Consider the following 16,748-nt stretch of genomic DNA (forward strand, 5'->3'; position numbering starts at 1 on the left):
TTAAGTTTGGATTCCAATATTGTTGAATGGGTAAGGCAGTGGCTGAGTGACAGGCAACAGAGGGTTGTAGTCAATGGAGTATATTCGAAGCTTGGGCTTGTCACCAGTGGGGTACCTCAGGGATCTGTACTTGGACCCATTCTCTTTAATATTTTTATGAGTGATATTGCAGAAGGTCTTGATGGTAAGGTATGTATTTTTGCTGATGATACTAAGATATGTAACAGGGTTGATGTTCCAGGAGGGCTAAGCCAAATGGCAAATTATTTAGGTAAGCTAGAAAAATGGTCAGAGTTGTGGCAACTGACATTTAATGTGGATAAGTTCAAGATAATGCATCTTGGACGTAAAAACCCATGGGCAGAGTACAGAATATTTGATATAGTCCTAACCTCAACATCTGAGAAAAGGGATTTAGGGGTGATTATTTCTGATGACTTAAAGGTAGGCAGACAATGTAATAGAGCAGCAGGAAATGCTAGCAGAATGCTTGGTTGTATAGGGAGAGGTGTTAGCAGTAGAAAGAGGGAAGTGCTCATGCCATTCTACAGAGCACTGGTGAGACCTCACTTGGAGTATTGTACGCAGTACTGGAGACCGTATCTTCAGAAGAATATTGATACCTTAGAGAGAGTTCAGAGAAGGGCCACTAAACTGGTTCATGGATTGCAGGATAAAACTTACCAGGAAAGGTTAAAGAAACTTAACATGTATAGCTTGGAGGAAAGACGAGACAGGGGGATATGATAGAAACATTTAAATACATAAAGGGAATCAAAACAGTAAAGGAGGAGACTATATTTAAAAGAAGAAAAACTACCACAACAAGAGGACATATTCTTAAATTAGAGGGACAAAGGTTTAAAAATAATATCAGGAAGTATTACTTTACTGAGAGGTTAGTGGATGCATGGAACAGCCTTCCAGCTGAAGTGGTAGAGGTTAACACAGTAAAGGAGTTTAAGCATGCGTGGGATAGGCATAAGGCTCTCCTAGCTATAAGATAAGGCCAGGGACTAATGAAAGTATTTAGAAAATTGGGCAGACTAGATGGGCCGAATGGTTCTTATCTGCTGTCACATTCTATGTTTCTATGTTTCTATTTCGGTGCTCAAACGGCACCTTCATCAAGGTTCACCTCAAGGTATTTTTGCACTATGCACTGATTTATCATGTACTCACTATTTTGATTATTAGGATGTTGGTAGGATTGCAGGGAATTTTATGGGGATATCCACAAGGATAGACACGGAAGGTATTGCTGACTTAGAATAGGAGTTACATACTATTATTAGCACCCAGGAAGGTGCAGACAGGGAGAACTAGGAGAGGTTCACTCTACCATTTAACCTAGCATTTGGCAGGTAGCTGCAGCTGTGATAGCTGATATTATTAGCACCCACGAAGGTGCAGTCAGGGAGAACTAGGAGAAGCTTAATCTACTATTTAGCCTAGCATTTGGCAGGTAGCTGCAGCTAGTATATTTGTCAGAACAGCAATGGATCTATACAGCATTTAAGCACCTAATAAGGTGCAGGGAAGAAGAGTTATAGGATTCACTGCTTTTTGTCTAGTGGATTCTACTATTTTCCTTGATACCCCTTTCCCCTCACTGTACATACTTTAACCTCCTATAACTATCCCTATTCCCCTCTCTATAATTAGCATCATCCTTAATGTGGCAATACTCTCTTGATATCCCAATTTTAGGTTGTCCTGGATAATTGTATTCTATTACTACGAAAAAAATCATATTCTTTAGAGGGATTATTGATACTCCCATTACGTTAATAGACACCCTAATTTAATTGGTAAACAGAGTTACACTTTATGTCAGTTTTCATTTTGGCAACTAATAAATAAAGCCTAATAAACTACTGAATAAGCAACAAAGTGAATTACTCTGTTAATTGTATCTATTTCACTTCACTCTATCACAGCTGCATTCACTCTTAGTATTGTAAAGTGCTCCTTATTAATACCAATCTAGGGATCTCTCTTTGGGATCTCTTGAAATCTAATCGATATGGACCTTTGTGCATGAATTATAGGCTTGTCTTCCCTTCTCATATTTTATTAGAGGCTAAAAGTGACGTGTGATATTTAACAAATAAGATTTGAGACTTTTTGCAATAGCCTTATTATCTATTATTCCACAGACCCGATCCTCGTGATTACATCAATCTATTTGTGTTTCTTTTTGCCATTGAGTATGTAAATATGGATCTAAACATTTTGCCAAATATCACGCTGGGATATCATTTCTATGACTCCTGTTTTAACGCAAAAAAAGCTGTGAAAAGTGTTCTACAGATTCTATGCAGTGCAGAGAAAACCATCCCTAATTATTCTTGTACGGATCACAACAAGCTGGCAGGTTTTATTGGTGATCACCATTCATTTACAACGATCCCCATAGCAGAGATATTAGGAGTGTATGGATATTCACAGGTGAGTAAAACTACTCCTTCATACAGATCAATGGATTATTTTTAATGCTAATGCATAATGTGTAGCCATTTAAATCAATCCAGTTAGCTTAGCTAAACATAATACTGGGAGAGTTCTGCTTATGTCACATGGGGATTTTTTGCTAGATCGTGGAGATATACATTATGTTGTAAATGAATACAATTCTTAATATTTATTCAGCATACATTGTTAAATAAGGTTTATTTTTTGACCGTCTGCTGCATGGCCACATACATTTTTATACAGAATTCATATTTGGTAGCCTAGAAGAGAGTTCCGGGATACCTAAGGCATATGTGCAAGGTATGCTACTAGCTAATGGCACAAAAGTGAACATATCTGAAACCCTGCATGTGCAGATTCCTGCTACCATGACCACTACTAGTAACCCTTTAAGATTTATAACAGTGACTTATGACTAAGTGCCATGGGAGCATGAAACACTTTATGTGATTTTTCCTTGGCGTCATCTGATTGCACTACTTTATTTTTGTTTCTCGTTTGGTTATGCATTATATGAGTCCTCTGATGATCTGATGTACGTTGCATAAACTGGGGAACATTATCTGAAAATAAGAAAAGGGAATTTAGAAGCTGTCATCCTAAATCTTGGGCACTGGTTGACAGTACGTTTTATTTGTTGAATTTTTTTTGTATTAATTTCTTTGAATAAAAACACATTACTTAGATGTATGTTCTCTCACAAATGTAAACATTGACATTTCTTTGAAACTACAATGTTTTACATTGCCAAAAAAATGAACAGCATCTACACAGCAAAACTACTACACTAAAAAATAATGATTTGGGTTCTTACTGAGTCCCTTTTGTATTCCCTTCTAAAATGCTGTTTATCGGCTATGAAACTGATTATTTGAAATGTAACTATCCTCTCTTGCAATGAAAATTTTCCCATGGTCTCTTTTCTCTTTTTGTAGATAAGTTATGGAGCTACAGATTTCTCTTTGAGTGACAGACTTATGTATCCACATTTGTTTCGAATGGTTCAAAATGATTACACCTATTTTAAGATTGTGACCCAACTTCTGAAACATTTTGGCTGGACATGGGTGGGAATTCTGACTTCGTATGATGAGACTGTAGGGACAGAGAGTCAGATTTTAAGAAAATACATGACCAGTTATGGTATTTGTGCTTCTTTTGTGCATCATATTCATCCCACAGAGTCATTATCTGAAATGTTTTCTAGGATAAATAAGAGTATTAAAACTTCAAAAAGTCAAATCATTGTACTTTGTGGCACATTTAGTGCTAACGTTGTTTCTCTTATGCGGTATCTGAACAGCATGCTCCACCAGGATTACACATTCATCTTTCCTCCATCCTGGGCTTCAAATTATCTGCTCATACAATATAACTTAGAAATATTGAGTGGAAGTTTAGCTGTAGAACCACATCATATGTTTATGCCAGACACTGGGAGTTTCTTTGATAATATCCATCCTTCAAAACGTTCAGAAGATAAGCTTCTTGAAAATATATGGATGACATATTTCAATTGCTTAACCACAAATGCAGAAAAGAATGATATATATAGACAGATGTATCCATTTATACCTTTTTATAACTGTACAGGTCAAAACAATACGTTTCATGCTAAGAATCATTTAGCAACGGGAATTTCTCCTCGGGTGTTTTATGCAGTGATTGCTATGGCAAAAGCCCTGGATAGCTTTCTTGTAATGAAAAAAAATGAATTTGAAGGAAAAATTAAAAAACATTACATGTATAGACATCAGGTAAATATTGTGTCCTCTTACCTTCTTTGAAACACTTTAAATACATGGGGTGCAGAGTAGACTGTAAAATACACCAGATGCAAATTGACTTCCGTGATCTATGTTGACAAAGATGTTTCATGTTGTCCAGAAGTGTTTATTTCCAGATCGATTTCACAGTCACTTTTATTTACACAAAATATAAATGCCCTAAATTAAGGATAATGTGGGAAAGGAGATATGTGACGCAGAGGGGACTGCTGTCATCATTTCTAGCAGCTCTTTATTCATGCAGGGGCAAGGATGACATCACATCCCAGCTCCATTACACGGCACACAAGGGAGGTCAGAAATCAGTGGAGAGCCCCCTCACTGCCTGCTTATTGGCCACTTCAGATAGCTGCAGAGCAGGTACCTAGCTTGCAGCACTCCCTCCATCAGGTGCATGCTCTGGTGGGAAAGAGGTGCCCTTTGCACAACCTGCTAGCTGTCAATGGAATTGACCACCCCTTTCGACTAGTTTTCCTTTGATGCCATAAATTACTTTAAAAAAATGTTCCTGTCAAAGAAAAAATAAAATGTGTACTACTAATAAATAATGTGTTAATTAGACATACTGTAACAAAGTTACATTTAACCATTACTTTCCAGGACACCTGAAATACTCAGATCCTGGTCATGTTCTTTTTTTTTTTTTTTTTTTATCGCTAAATAGTAAAGATGTTAACAATAATTGAGGATCACTGTCTATGTAAATAGAAAGGTCTTCTAATTAGAATTGATCTAAGTTTTACATTTTATCTGAATTAATATAATAGAAATAGCTGTGAGTAACTTTCTAACTTAATATTTATTATTGTTCTTAGGTTAGAATGTTGATGAATGCCCAGCTACCAAGTAGATAGGTATTTTTATTGCACAGCTGGATTCATACCTCTGGAAAAAAAAGGTGTATATTTAACAGTGGGATATATAAAGATCAACCCCAGTTAAAACGGTGGAGCGCTAGAAATATTAGGTACTCACTCCCAAGGACTGGTATAAGGCTTATTGGGGAGGGGAGAAATAACAAATATTGTGTAGTTTATCAGATATTCAAAATTGAGTGATACAGAAATGTGGTTCACTCACATGGTTCTGAGCCTCATTAAGACAGGCTCAGATCACTATAGCAGGCGTGTATTATGGGTCACAACCCCTCAAGATGTATTTTCCTTGCATTCCCTTTAATGGAAAGGTGAAATACCAGTTTCTGGTGTAGTATATTTATAATTTTACCACATGACAGGAGGCTACTACACCAGAAATTGGTATTTTACCTTTTCATTAAAGGGAATGCAAGGAAAATACATCGTGTTGTTACTTTTATCTAATTTTAGGTTGAGAACACAATTAAAGTCACCTTTCTGAATGTCACCGTCCTCCTATTTCCTGCATATTTTGAAGGGTTACCCCCTTATCAGAACTCCCTATTAGGTGGTTACAGTGGTGCAGCTCACAAGCCCTTAACTTAAATCCGGGCTCCTGACCTGCAATCTGGTTACTGTATGCCTCTATTTTCTGGCAGAAACTAGCTTATGGACTGCAGCAGCCTATTCAGCAAAAGCATAGTGGATTCCTACTCCGGCGCTAATAAAACAAGCCCCGGCGCACCGTGTGTATCCCAAGTAACACAAGGGCGAGACAAGATATCTTGTCCAGGCTTGGCAGAACACTTACGAAATTCTGGCAAAAACTCAAGCTACGGGTGCAGTAACCTCTACCCATAAAGTCAAGCGACTACTCACTACAAGAACAGCAGCCTGGCTAGGAACGAGACCGTAGCCCCAACAGTGCACAATGCCCCAACATGGTGGCGAAATGGTAAATATGCATCACTTCAACAAAGAGCTGCACATGTGAGGGCACCATCACAGTCCAGTGCTGGGACTCTTGCACGATCTGAGGTACTAAGCAACACCACAACCCAATCATATGGTCAGATCTCCAGTGCACACTGAGGCTCAGAAGCCTGTCTCTCCTCTCACCAGACGAAGACTCTGCTAAGCCCCTGGTCGGCATAGGTTAATAACAGAATTCCAGGCTGCACTTTGAAGAGTCCATGGCCCTTCATACTACCCCTTTACCATTAAGCATTGGCTAGAAAACTTGTGTCACTCTCAGCTACATTTGCATTAATCTACTATTATTTTGTTGTAATCCATGGTTTACCTTCCACCTCTGCATTTGCTACCTGTCTATATGCAAACAGCTTGGGGCCTCCCAGGGAACTCTCGATGTTGATTTTTCTGTTTATTTATTTTCCTTTAAAAAAAAAAAAAAAAACTCCTGTAACCTGTCATATGTCTTAACGCCAATAACAAGTATCTGACAACTTGCTTAAAAAAAAAAAAGAATTTAAAAATATACATATTTTGTTATTATTATTATTAAAAAAATGTATGAATAAAAATATTTGAAAACAAACAAACTCTGATGTATTTTCTACAGTGCCAGGGAGAACAAATGTAGCTAAACATGAATTCTATACTGACTCGGGGAATTGTGTCTTAGCTTGAAACATTATTGAATTCCTGGGACCAAAAGGGAAGCTATTAATTCTGAACTTAAAAAGATGTTGTAGTTGGGAGTCATTGAAGAGTCACACAGTGACTGGACTAGACCAATTTTGTCAGCTCCAAAACCATATAGCTGCATCTGAATTTGTAATAACTATTGAAAACGAAATAACATATCAAAATTATACCCCATATCATACCCCATGCCAAGGGTAGATTAATTAGTGAAAAGGTTAGGTATTGTGGTGGAATCTCGGTAGAAATAAATTTAGTAGGCCGAGATTACCACGTGGCATGTGTACGTGCATATGCTGACGTATCGGTCGGTTGGTTGCACGTGGCAAGATACGATCAGTAGTGTACGGAGCATGTGCAGGAATACCGGATGTAGTATTCCCCTCCTCCATTGTGCTGGACAAGCCATGCGGTCAAGCAGGAAGTTAGTTCTTGTTCGTATTGATTGGTCAAGAGAATGTGCGGGTGGAGCTTAATATGGGAGGAGTTATGTGCCTATATAAGGAGCCTGCACTATTGTCCGGGGCTCAGAACTTGTTGTATTTTGGTGACATTAGTCCCTCTGAGTTCCGATCGGTGAACCGAATAAAGAATCTCTTCCTTCCTGAAGAAACCTGTGTCCATCTCTCTGTGCTTGGCTTCCGTCAGTTTCTCCGGTATCATTTGGTGCATTGGCCGGGAAGCTCATCGTTCAATGGTAGCTGAGAAGCAGAGGCGTGAGACGGTCTATCTTTGCCCACGTTCTCTATGGCTGCACCCCTGAACTTCTGCGTGGACCTCCCTTCGTCTCGGCGCCACTGGTCTGTTGTCCAGGAGATCATCGGCCTCTACGTAGTAAGTGCTGGGGTGTCCCCGTCGATGAGTGTGAACTCAGGTTCAGGAACGAGGAGGTAAGACGACCGCTGTTTTAGACGCCGGACCCACTAGGGGTATACCGATTGTGCAGTAGGCCCATAAGGGGTTAATCTGTGTATGGAATCTGCCCCCTCTGTCGGAGGGAAGGAGCGAAGGCACACCGCTCAATCGAACGCTCTTTAGTAAGACCGTTTGATTTGGTTTGGGGTTCTGTGTAAATAGCCCTAGCCGGACACCGGTGTCTTGTCTAGACTAGCGTTCTAGGGTGTACAATTTGTTCGCTAGGTCGGAGGGACCGGGAGACTAAGCGGCGTCTGTGTAAATTCGGTCCGCTAGCTCTCAACCTATCTTGGCTAAGTGGGAAGGCGTGTAAATTTGGAACCCACTAGACTTTTGATAGAGTAGATAGACTAAAAGGGTTCTGTTGTAAATTCCGCCCTCTAGTTCGCTATATGTGGTGCTTGGGCAGTGTGGCTAACCAAAACGGATGTAGATAGTTTTAGGTAGTCCATCAAGGTACTGGCCAATAGATTAGTTGGGAATTGTATATGTGATAAAGATTGTTTAGTAACGTGTATATCTTGTTAGATAGCGTGAGCTCTGCCGTCTAGCGAGAGTGTTAATAGTGTGTTGCTGTATTATAGTGCACGGTACCATAACCCTGTATATTTACTGATACTGTATATAAGTACTAATAATTGTCGTCTATTGCATGTTTAACACCATAACCACTAATAATTGTATTGTGACCTTAAATTGTACTTTGACCTATGCTAACCGTACTGTAACTGCTGTTTGTAAAGACGATGTTACTGGGGTGTGTTATAGACGGGTAATTCATATATAGAGAATTATAGCGTGGGTGACGGTATAGTTTCGCCAAAGGGCATAATATCGATTACTTAGTGACTGGTAGTGTTGTCGCGAACCCGAAATTTTCGGTTCGCGAACGGCGAACGCGAACTTCCACAAAACCGTCATTGACTTCAATGGGCAGGCGAATTTTAAAAACAACAGGGACTCTTTCTGGCCACAATAGTGATGGAAAAGTTGTTTCAAGGGGACTAACACCTGGACTGTGGCATGCCAGAGGGGGATCCATAGCAAAACTCCCATGGAAAATTGCACAGTTGATGCAGAGTCTGCTTTTAATCCATAAAGGGCAGAAATCACCTAACATTGACACCTGTCCTCAAAGCCCAGCCCTGATACACACTGACACAGAGCAGAATAGAGACTGTTCCCCCTACATAGGGTCACTTGGCAGATATGGATTGACACCTGTCCTCAAAACCCCTGATACACACTGACACAGAGCAGAATAGGGACTGTTCCCCCTACATAGGGTCACTTGGCAGATATGGATTGACACCTATCCTAATGATCCCTGATACACACTGACACAGAGCAGAATAGAGACTGTTCCCCCTACATAGGGTCACTTGGCAGATATGGATTGACACCTGTCCTCAAAACCCCTGATACACACTGACACAGAGCAGAATAGGGACTGTTACCCCTACATAGGGTCACTAGGCAGATATGGATTGACACCTATCCTAATGATCCCTGATACACACTGACACAGAGCAGAATAGAGACTGTTCCCCCTACATAGGGTCACTTGGCAGATATGGATTGACACCTGTCCTCAAAACCCCTGATACACACTGACACAGAGCAGAATAGGGACTGTTCCCCCTACATAGGGTCACTTGGCAGATATGGATTGACACCTGTCCTCAAAACCCCTGATACACACTGACACAGAGCAGAATAGGGACTGTTCCCCCTACATAGGGTCACTTGGCAGATATGGATTGACACCTGTCCTCAAATCCCCTGATACACACTGACACAGAGCAGAATAGAGACTGTTCCCTGTCCACAGAGACCATGATACACACTGACACAGAGCAGAATAGAGACTGTTCACCGTCCACAGAGACCATGATACACACTGACACAGAGCAGAATAGGGACTGTTACACCTACATAGGTTACCCCTACATAGGCACCTGTCAGCCAAGCCTACGGAGATATTAAGCGCAAGCTACAGAAGTTAGAAGGGTTCGCAGGAATGTCCATCACCCAACTAATGGAGGTAGCAAATAAGGTGTATATGAATAGGGAATCAGAAAGTAAGAAAGAGGAAGAGCGCAAGATGCGTAAAAAAGCAGATATGCTAGCGGTAGCGATCGCAGGCGTAGATAGACGGGGCCCAGATAGAGGCGATAGTAGGTGGAATAGGGAACCCCTGAGTAGGAATCAGTGCACGTATTGTAGAGAAGAAGGGCATTGGAGAAGCGAGTGTCCAAAAAGAGAGCAATACGAGAGAGACCAACCCAGGGCAGGATATGGAAATTTTAGAGGCAGAGCGAGAGGTAGAGGAGGTCCCGGAGGGAGTAATAGTAGTAACAGAGGAAGTGTAAGAGAAGACAGATGCTATCCCGCAGCGCAAAGGTCCCGCGATAGAGAAGATAGGGACTTTGTAGGATTGGCTGATACGGTCATGGAGAACTATTGATACCGACCGGGCTCCATCCCCCTTGGTCGAGCGGAGCCTATGGTCGATGTATCAATAGGGGGAAAAAGGAGTGCATTCATGATCAACACTGGTGCTGAACATTCGGTGGTGACTGACTTAGTTGCTCCTCCATCCGGAAGGACTATTACCATAATAGGAGCGACTGGAAGGAGTGCTGCAAAACCGGTCCTTAAAAGTCGACTCAGCACATTGGGAGGCCACGTAGTAAAACATCAATTCCTTTATATGCCTGAATGTCCAGTCCAATTGCTGGGACGTGATTTGCTATCCAAATTACAAGCGCAGATAACGTTCCTACCAAATGGAACAACATCCTTAAAGTTTAATGGACCTTCAGGTATTATGACATTATCCGTACCAAAGGAAGAAGAGTGGCGACTTTATACAGCGTTGACTAGCCAAAACCCTAAGAGTAATGAATCCTTATTCAACATACCAGGAGTTTGGGCAGAGAACAACCCACCAGGACTGGCCCGCAATATTCCACCCATTCGAATCGAACTAAAGCTTGGGGTTTATCCAGTGAGCCTACGGCAATATCACATCCCGCAGAAGGCTAAGAAAAATATTCAATCTTATCTGGATAAGTTCATACGGTATGGTATCCTAAAATTCTGTACTTCCCCCTGGAACACCCCATTGCTGCCTGTTCAAAAGCCCGGTACAGATGAGTATCGTCCTGTGCAGGACTTGAGAGCAGTCAATGATGCGGTTGTCAGTATACACCCAGTTGTGCCCAATCCGTATAACCTGCTTGCTTTAATTCCGGGCGGGGCTACCTATTTTACAGTCTTAGACCTCAAAGATGCCTTCTTTTGCCTCCGAATTGCCGCAGAAAGCCAATGTATCTTCGCTTTCCAATGGGAAAATGCTGTAACGGGCTCGAAACGCCAGATGACTTGGACAAGACTGCCCCAAGGGTTTAAAAACTCACCGACCCTATTTGGTTCAGCTCTGAGTCAAGATCTACTGGATTTCAAGTCCATCCCAGGAGAATGTGTATTATTACAATATGTAGACGACTTGTTGATAGCAGCAGTTACAAGAGAAATATGTCAGCAAGCAACACACGATCTACTACTCATTCTCTGGAAGGCAGGATACAAGGTGTCTAGGAAGAAGGCTCAGTTGTGTCTGCCAACTGTCAAATATCTGGGATTCCATATCTCTGAAGGTCAAAGAATAATGGGGCCAGAGAGAAAAGAAGCTGTGTGCCAAATACCAACACCCAAGAATAAAAGACAAGTGCGAGAGTTCTTGGGGGCAGCAGGCTTCTGTAGGATATGGATTCCCAGTTATGCGATATTGGCGAAACCTCTGTATGCAGCTATCAAGGGTACAGAACACGACCCCTTCCTATGGACTCAAGAACAGCAAACGGCATTTGAAGATGTGAAGAAGGCTTTGATGAGTGCCCCAGCATTAGGTCTACCTGATCACACACGACCATTCTACCTGTATGTACACGAGCAAAGAAGAATGGCTGTGGGAGTATTGACACAGTACTTGGGATCATGGCAAAGACCTGTTGCCTATATGTCTAAGCAACTGGACGCAGTGGCCAGCGGTCTTCCACCTTGTCTAAGAGCCGTAGCTGCAGCCGCCCTGCTGGTAGCTGAAGCCGATAAACTCACTCTGGGTCAAGAACTTTATGTACGAGTTCCACATGCAGTACAGACGTTGTTGGATTACAAAGGAAATCATTGGTTTAGTAACAGCCGTATGACCAAGTATCAAGCAATGTTGTGTGAAAACCCAAGAGTGCATTTAGAGTCTGTAAATACCTTAAATCCAGCTACCCTTCTGCCGCAACCTACTGAAAGTCAACACGATTGTTTGGAAGTGATGGATGAAGTATTTTCAAGTAGACCAGATCTTCGTGATTTTCCCATCCAGAACCCCGATGTCCAATATTATACAGACGGCAGTAGTTATGTGAAAGAAGGGATTCGCTATGCAGGATATGCAGTAACAACGATAGATAAGGTGATAGAAGCTCGGCCACTGTCAAAAGGAACATCAGCACAAAAGGCAGAATTGATAGCACTGACACGAGCGTTACAATTGGCTGAAGGTTTAAGAGTGAACATCTACACAGACTCCAAGTATGCGTTTTTAACCACTCATGCCCACGGAGCTTTGTATAAAGAAAGAGGACTATTGAATTCAGAGGGCAAAGAAATCAAGTACGCAGCTGAAATACTACAACTATTGGAAGCAGTATGGGAACCGAAAGAAGTCGGTATTATACATTGTCGAGCGCATCTGAGAGGAGATGGTGATGTAACCAAAGGAAATCGGATGGCAGATAGTGCAGCTAAGCGTGCCGCTGAATCAGGAAGACAGGAATATGTGGAACATATAGCTGCTCTTATTCCAACTCCACTGTCTCAATGGACTCCAGTTTATACAGCTCAAGAAGAGGAGTGGTTAAAGACTGAACCTGGAAAGTATTTGGAGAACAAATGGTATCAGTTAGAAGATGGGAGAATAGTTATTCCAGCATCACTAGCGGTAGAAATCGTCCAAAACTATCATACCGGGACGCATTCTGGAAGAGATAGTACAGAAGAATCTCTCAGAAAACATTTCTACATACCAAGATTGTCCAACTTAACTCAAGCCATTGTACGAAGATGTGTAACGTGTGCTAAAAATAATGCAAGGCATTAGTAAAGCCACCAGGAGTTCAGTATATGGGGGGACTCCCTATGTCCGATCTACAAATTGACTATACAGTAATGCCTAAATCTGGTGGACATCGCTACCTACTAGTAGTTGTGTGCACCTATTCAGGCTGGGTAGAAGCATGTCCTACTCGTACAGAGAAAGCAGGAGAAGTTGTGAGATTCCTGCTACGAGAAATAATACCCCGATATGGACTACCCTGCTCTATAGGATCGGACAATGGTCCAGCTTTCGTTCATCAGTGCCTACAACAACTAACTCATATGCTTGGTATAAAGTGGAGACTTCATACGGCATATAGACCTCAGAGTTCTGGTAAAGTAGAGAGAATGAATAGAACTATTAAGAACCAGTTGGCAAAGATGTGTCAGGAAACCCAACTTAAGTGGAACGTTCTTTTGCCAATAGCTCTGTTGTGAATTCGCAGTACACCTACCAGAAGGATGGGTCTCTCTCCTTTTGAAATCATGTATGGGCGTCCACCTCCCGTACTTGGTAACTTAAGGGGGGATTTGAGTCAGTTGGGAGAAGGAATTACCCGGCAGCAGGTTGTAGAGTTGGGTAAGACTATGGAGGAGGTACAGAAATGGGTACAAGATAGCTTACCTGTGAATATTTATCCCCCTGTTCATAGTTACCACCCAGGAGACCAAGTGTGGATTAAAGAGTGGAATAATGTACCATTAGGGCCCAAGTGGAGAGGTCCTTATGTTGTACTTTTGTCTACCCCTACAGCGATAAAAGTGGCTGAAGTGACTCCGTGGATTCATCACTCCAGGGTTAAACCAGCAGCGGTAGATTCTTGGCAAGCTACATCAGATCCAGAGAATCCCTGCAAGATCCGGTTAAAGCGCACGACTCAGTCGGAGTGACGAGGAAACTTGTGGATTACAAATTTTATTGTTTCAGAGATTGGTAAGTGAGTGTTTAGACGGCCATAATAAAGCCTGTCCGCTCACCGACGTGTAATTTAAAAGCCAGGAAAGTCTCGAAGGGACCCCTGTGAAGACGAGCAGAACTCCATTCCCTGCAGCCCTTACATCCTGGAAGCTGAGGTGCCATCGCACGAAGACTGAGGATGCAGCCGACGAAAGATGTGCTTGTGATAATGTTAATTTATATGTATTTTTATATTCAGGAAGGTAGAGGTACCGACACTCCTAGCTGTGAGGTATGCATTAAGACTACAAGAACAGGTAACCATATTTCCCAGACCCTAATTTGGCATTCGCAATATGAATGTAAAGGAGATGTGTCTAGGTGTAGATACTTAAATATAGAGTATAGTGTATGCCATTTAGGGATAGGAGAACCTAAGTGCTTCAATCCGGAGTATCAACCCCGTACACTTTGGTTGACTCTCAGGAATGGAGATCCTCCGGGGACCCTAATAAACAAAACGGTGTTAGAATCCGTACATTCTTCGGGTGTTCTGCTCTTTGATGCATGTAAATCAATATCAAGTGGTAGAAAGCCGTGGAATGTATGTGGGGATCTTAGATGGGAGAGAACGTATGGGTCTAATGATAAATATATATGTCCCAGTAGTAAAAATAAGTATGTGAGTCCTAGATGCCCAAATAGAGAATATAATTTTTGCCCATATTGGTCTTGTGTGGGGTGGGCAACTTGGGGACAGACAGCAGACAAGGACATGATTCTGACTAAGTTGCCTACCAATCCATACTGTAAGTCTATGGAATGCAATCCAGTCCATATTCTTATAAATAATCCTGACCAATTCTTGGATAGATATGGTAATTTATTTGGGTTTCAAATATACGGGACGGGTTTAGACCCTGGGACAGTATTGTTTATAGGGATAGAGACCGATACGGTAACCTCCCAAACTCATCAGGTATTCCATTCGTTTTATGAAGAGATGAGTATAGATAATAAGATCCCCCATAACGCTAAAAACCTGTTCATAGATTTAGCTGAGAGTATTGCCGGTAGTCTTAATGTAACCAACTGCTATGTGTGTGGAGGTACTAACATGGGAGACCAATGGCCTTGGGAAGCAAAGGAGGTAATGTCCGGTTCTGAGGCAGTTGAACAATTAATATCCTCACAAGCCGATTATCAGATGAGTGTTAGAGGTAAATCTGAGTGGAGATTAAAGACCTCCATCATAGGTTATGTTTGCATAGCAAGGAAAGGAATGATGTTTAATACTTCTGTAGGAGAGTTAACTTGTCTAGGGCAAAAAGCTTATGATAATGATACAAAGAATACAACTTGGTGGTCGGCTTCAAATGTCTCAGAACCATCTAACCCGTTTGCGAGATATGCCAATTTAAAGGACGTATGGTTTGATTTATCTATCACATCTAGTTGGAAAGCCCCAGCAAATTTGTACTGGATCTGTGGTAAGAAGGCCTATTCGGAGTTGCCACAGGACTGGGAAGGGGCATGTGTGTTGGGTATGCTCAAACCATCCTTCTTCTTGTTACCTATTGAAACAGGTGAGACTTTGGGTGTTAAAGTGTATGATGTGAATCATAGGAAGAAAAGGGGAAGATGATGAATGGCCTCCCCAGCGTATTATAGATTATTATGGACCAGCCACATGATCAGAGGATGGTACTTTCGGATATAGAACCCCAATTGATATGCTCAACCGCATTATAAGGTTACAGGCGGTGGTTGAGATAATTACTAATGAGACCTCACAAGCGCTCAATCTTCTAGCAAAGCATAATACCAGGATGAGGACAGCAGTTTACCAAAATAGATTAGCCTTGGATTACCTATTGGCAGTAGAGGGAGGTGTATGTGGGAAGTTTAACCTGAGCAATTGCTGTCTTCAAATAGATGACGAAGGGCAAGCAATAGCTGAGCTTACTAGCCATATGGTTAAACTAGCGCATGTGCCTACTCAGGTATGGAAAGGGTACAATCCAAGTAGTTGGTTTGGTAACTGGTATGAGCAGTTTGGAGGGCTTAAGGCATTGGTAGGCGGAGTCATACTGATTTTAATGTTGTGTCTGCTCCTGCCTTGTCTTATTCCCTTAGTAGTTAGGTCTGTGCAAAGCCTGATAGAAAATATAGCAGAAAGGAAGGCTGCAGCACAGATAATGGCTATATATAAATATGAGGCTCTAGATCAGGGAGAACCAATGCAGGAAGAGGAGTGTTGAGCGATTCACATCATAGAAAAGTCTGGTCTGGTTCATGGTAACCTGAGGTGTATGCAAACCAAGGTTAAGTGATGCCTCAAGTAATTGTGAAATATCAAGAGGCATCAAAGGGGGGAATGTGGTGGAATCTCGGTAGAAATAAATTTAGTAGGCTGAGATTACCACGTGGCATGTGTACGTGCATTTGCTGACGTATCAGTCGGTTGGTTGCACGTGGCAAGATATGATCAGTAGTGTACGGAGCATGTGCAGGAATACCGGATGTAGTATTCCCCTCCTCCATTGTGCTGGACAAGCCATGCGGTCAAGCAGGAAGTTAGATCTTGTTCGTATTGATTGGTCAAGAGAATGTGCGGGTGGAGCTTAATATGGGAGGAGTTATGTGCCTATATAAGGAGCCTGCACTATTGTCCGGGGCTCAGAACTTGTTGTATTTTGGTGACATTAGTCCCTCTGAGTTCCGATCGGTGAACCGAATAAAGAATCTCTTCCTTCCTGAAGAAACCTGTGTCCATCTCTCTGTGCTTGGCTTCCGTCAGTTTCTCCGGTATCAGTATGGCCCGATAACTTAAAACACTAGACCTTACTAAAGGTTATTGGCTCGTGCCCCTTATAGAATGTGCTAAGGCAAAGACTGTCTTTTCTACCTGAAGGTCTTTTCCAAAACAAGGTTTTACCCAAGGCCAGCCTTAGGGGTGTGCAAGCTGTGAGGTCGCACAGGGAGCCATGGCCA

General features: G+C 41.9%; 1 protein-coding gene across 1 annotated transcript in view; it reads left to right on the forward strand.

Moving 5' to 3' along the window:
• The first annotated feature begins 2,220 nt into the window (after positions 1 to 2,220).
• Positions 2,221 to 16,748, forward strand: part of LOC134566023 (vomeronasal type-2 receptor 26-like) — a 64,322-nt gene continuing 49,794 nt past the window's right edge. Inside the window, exons 1-3 of the mRNA XM_063425737.1 lie at positions 2,221 to 2,451; positions 3,411 to 3,618; positions 4,069 to 4,232. Of these exons, the coding sequence (XP_063281807.1) occupies positions 2,221 to 2,451; positions 3,411 to 3,618; positions 4,069 to 4,232 (603 nt within the window). The remainder of the gene's footprint in view (positions 2,452 to 3,410; positions 3,619 to 4,068; positions 4,233 to 16,748) is intronic.

This window comes from Pelobates fuscus, chromosome 6 (genome assembly GCF_036172605.1).
Source record: "Pelobates fuscus isolate aPelFus1 chromosome 6, aPelFus1.pri, whole genome shotgun sequence".
NCBI lineage: Eukaryota > Metazoa > Chordata > Amphibia > Anura > Pelobatidae > Pelobates > Pelobates fuscus.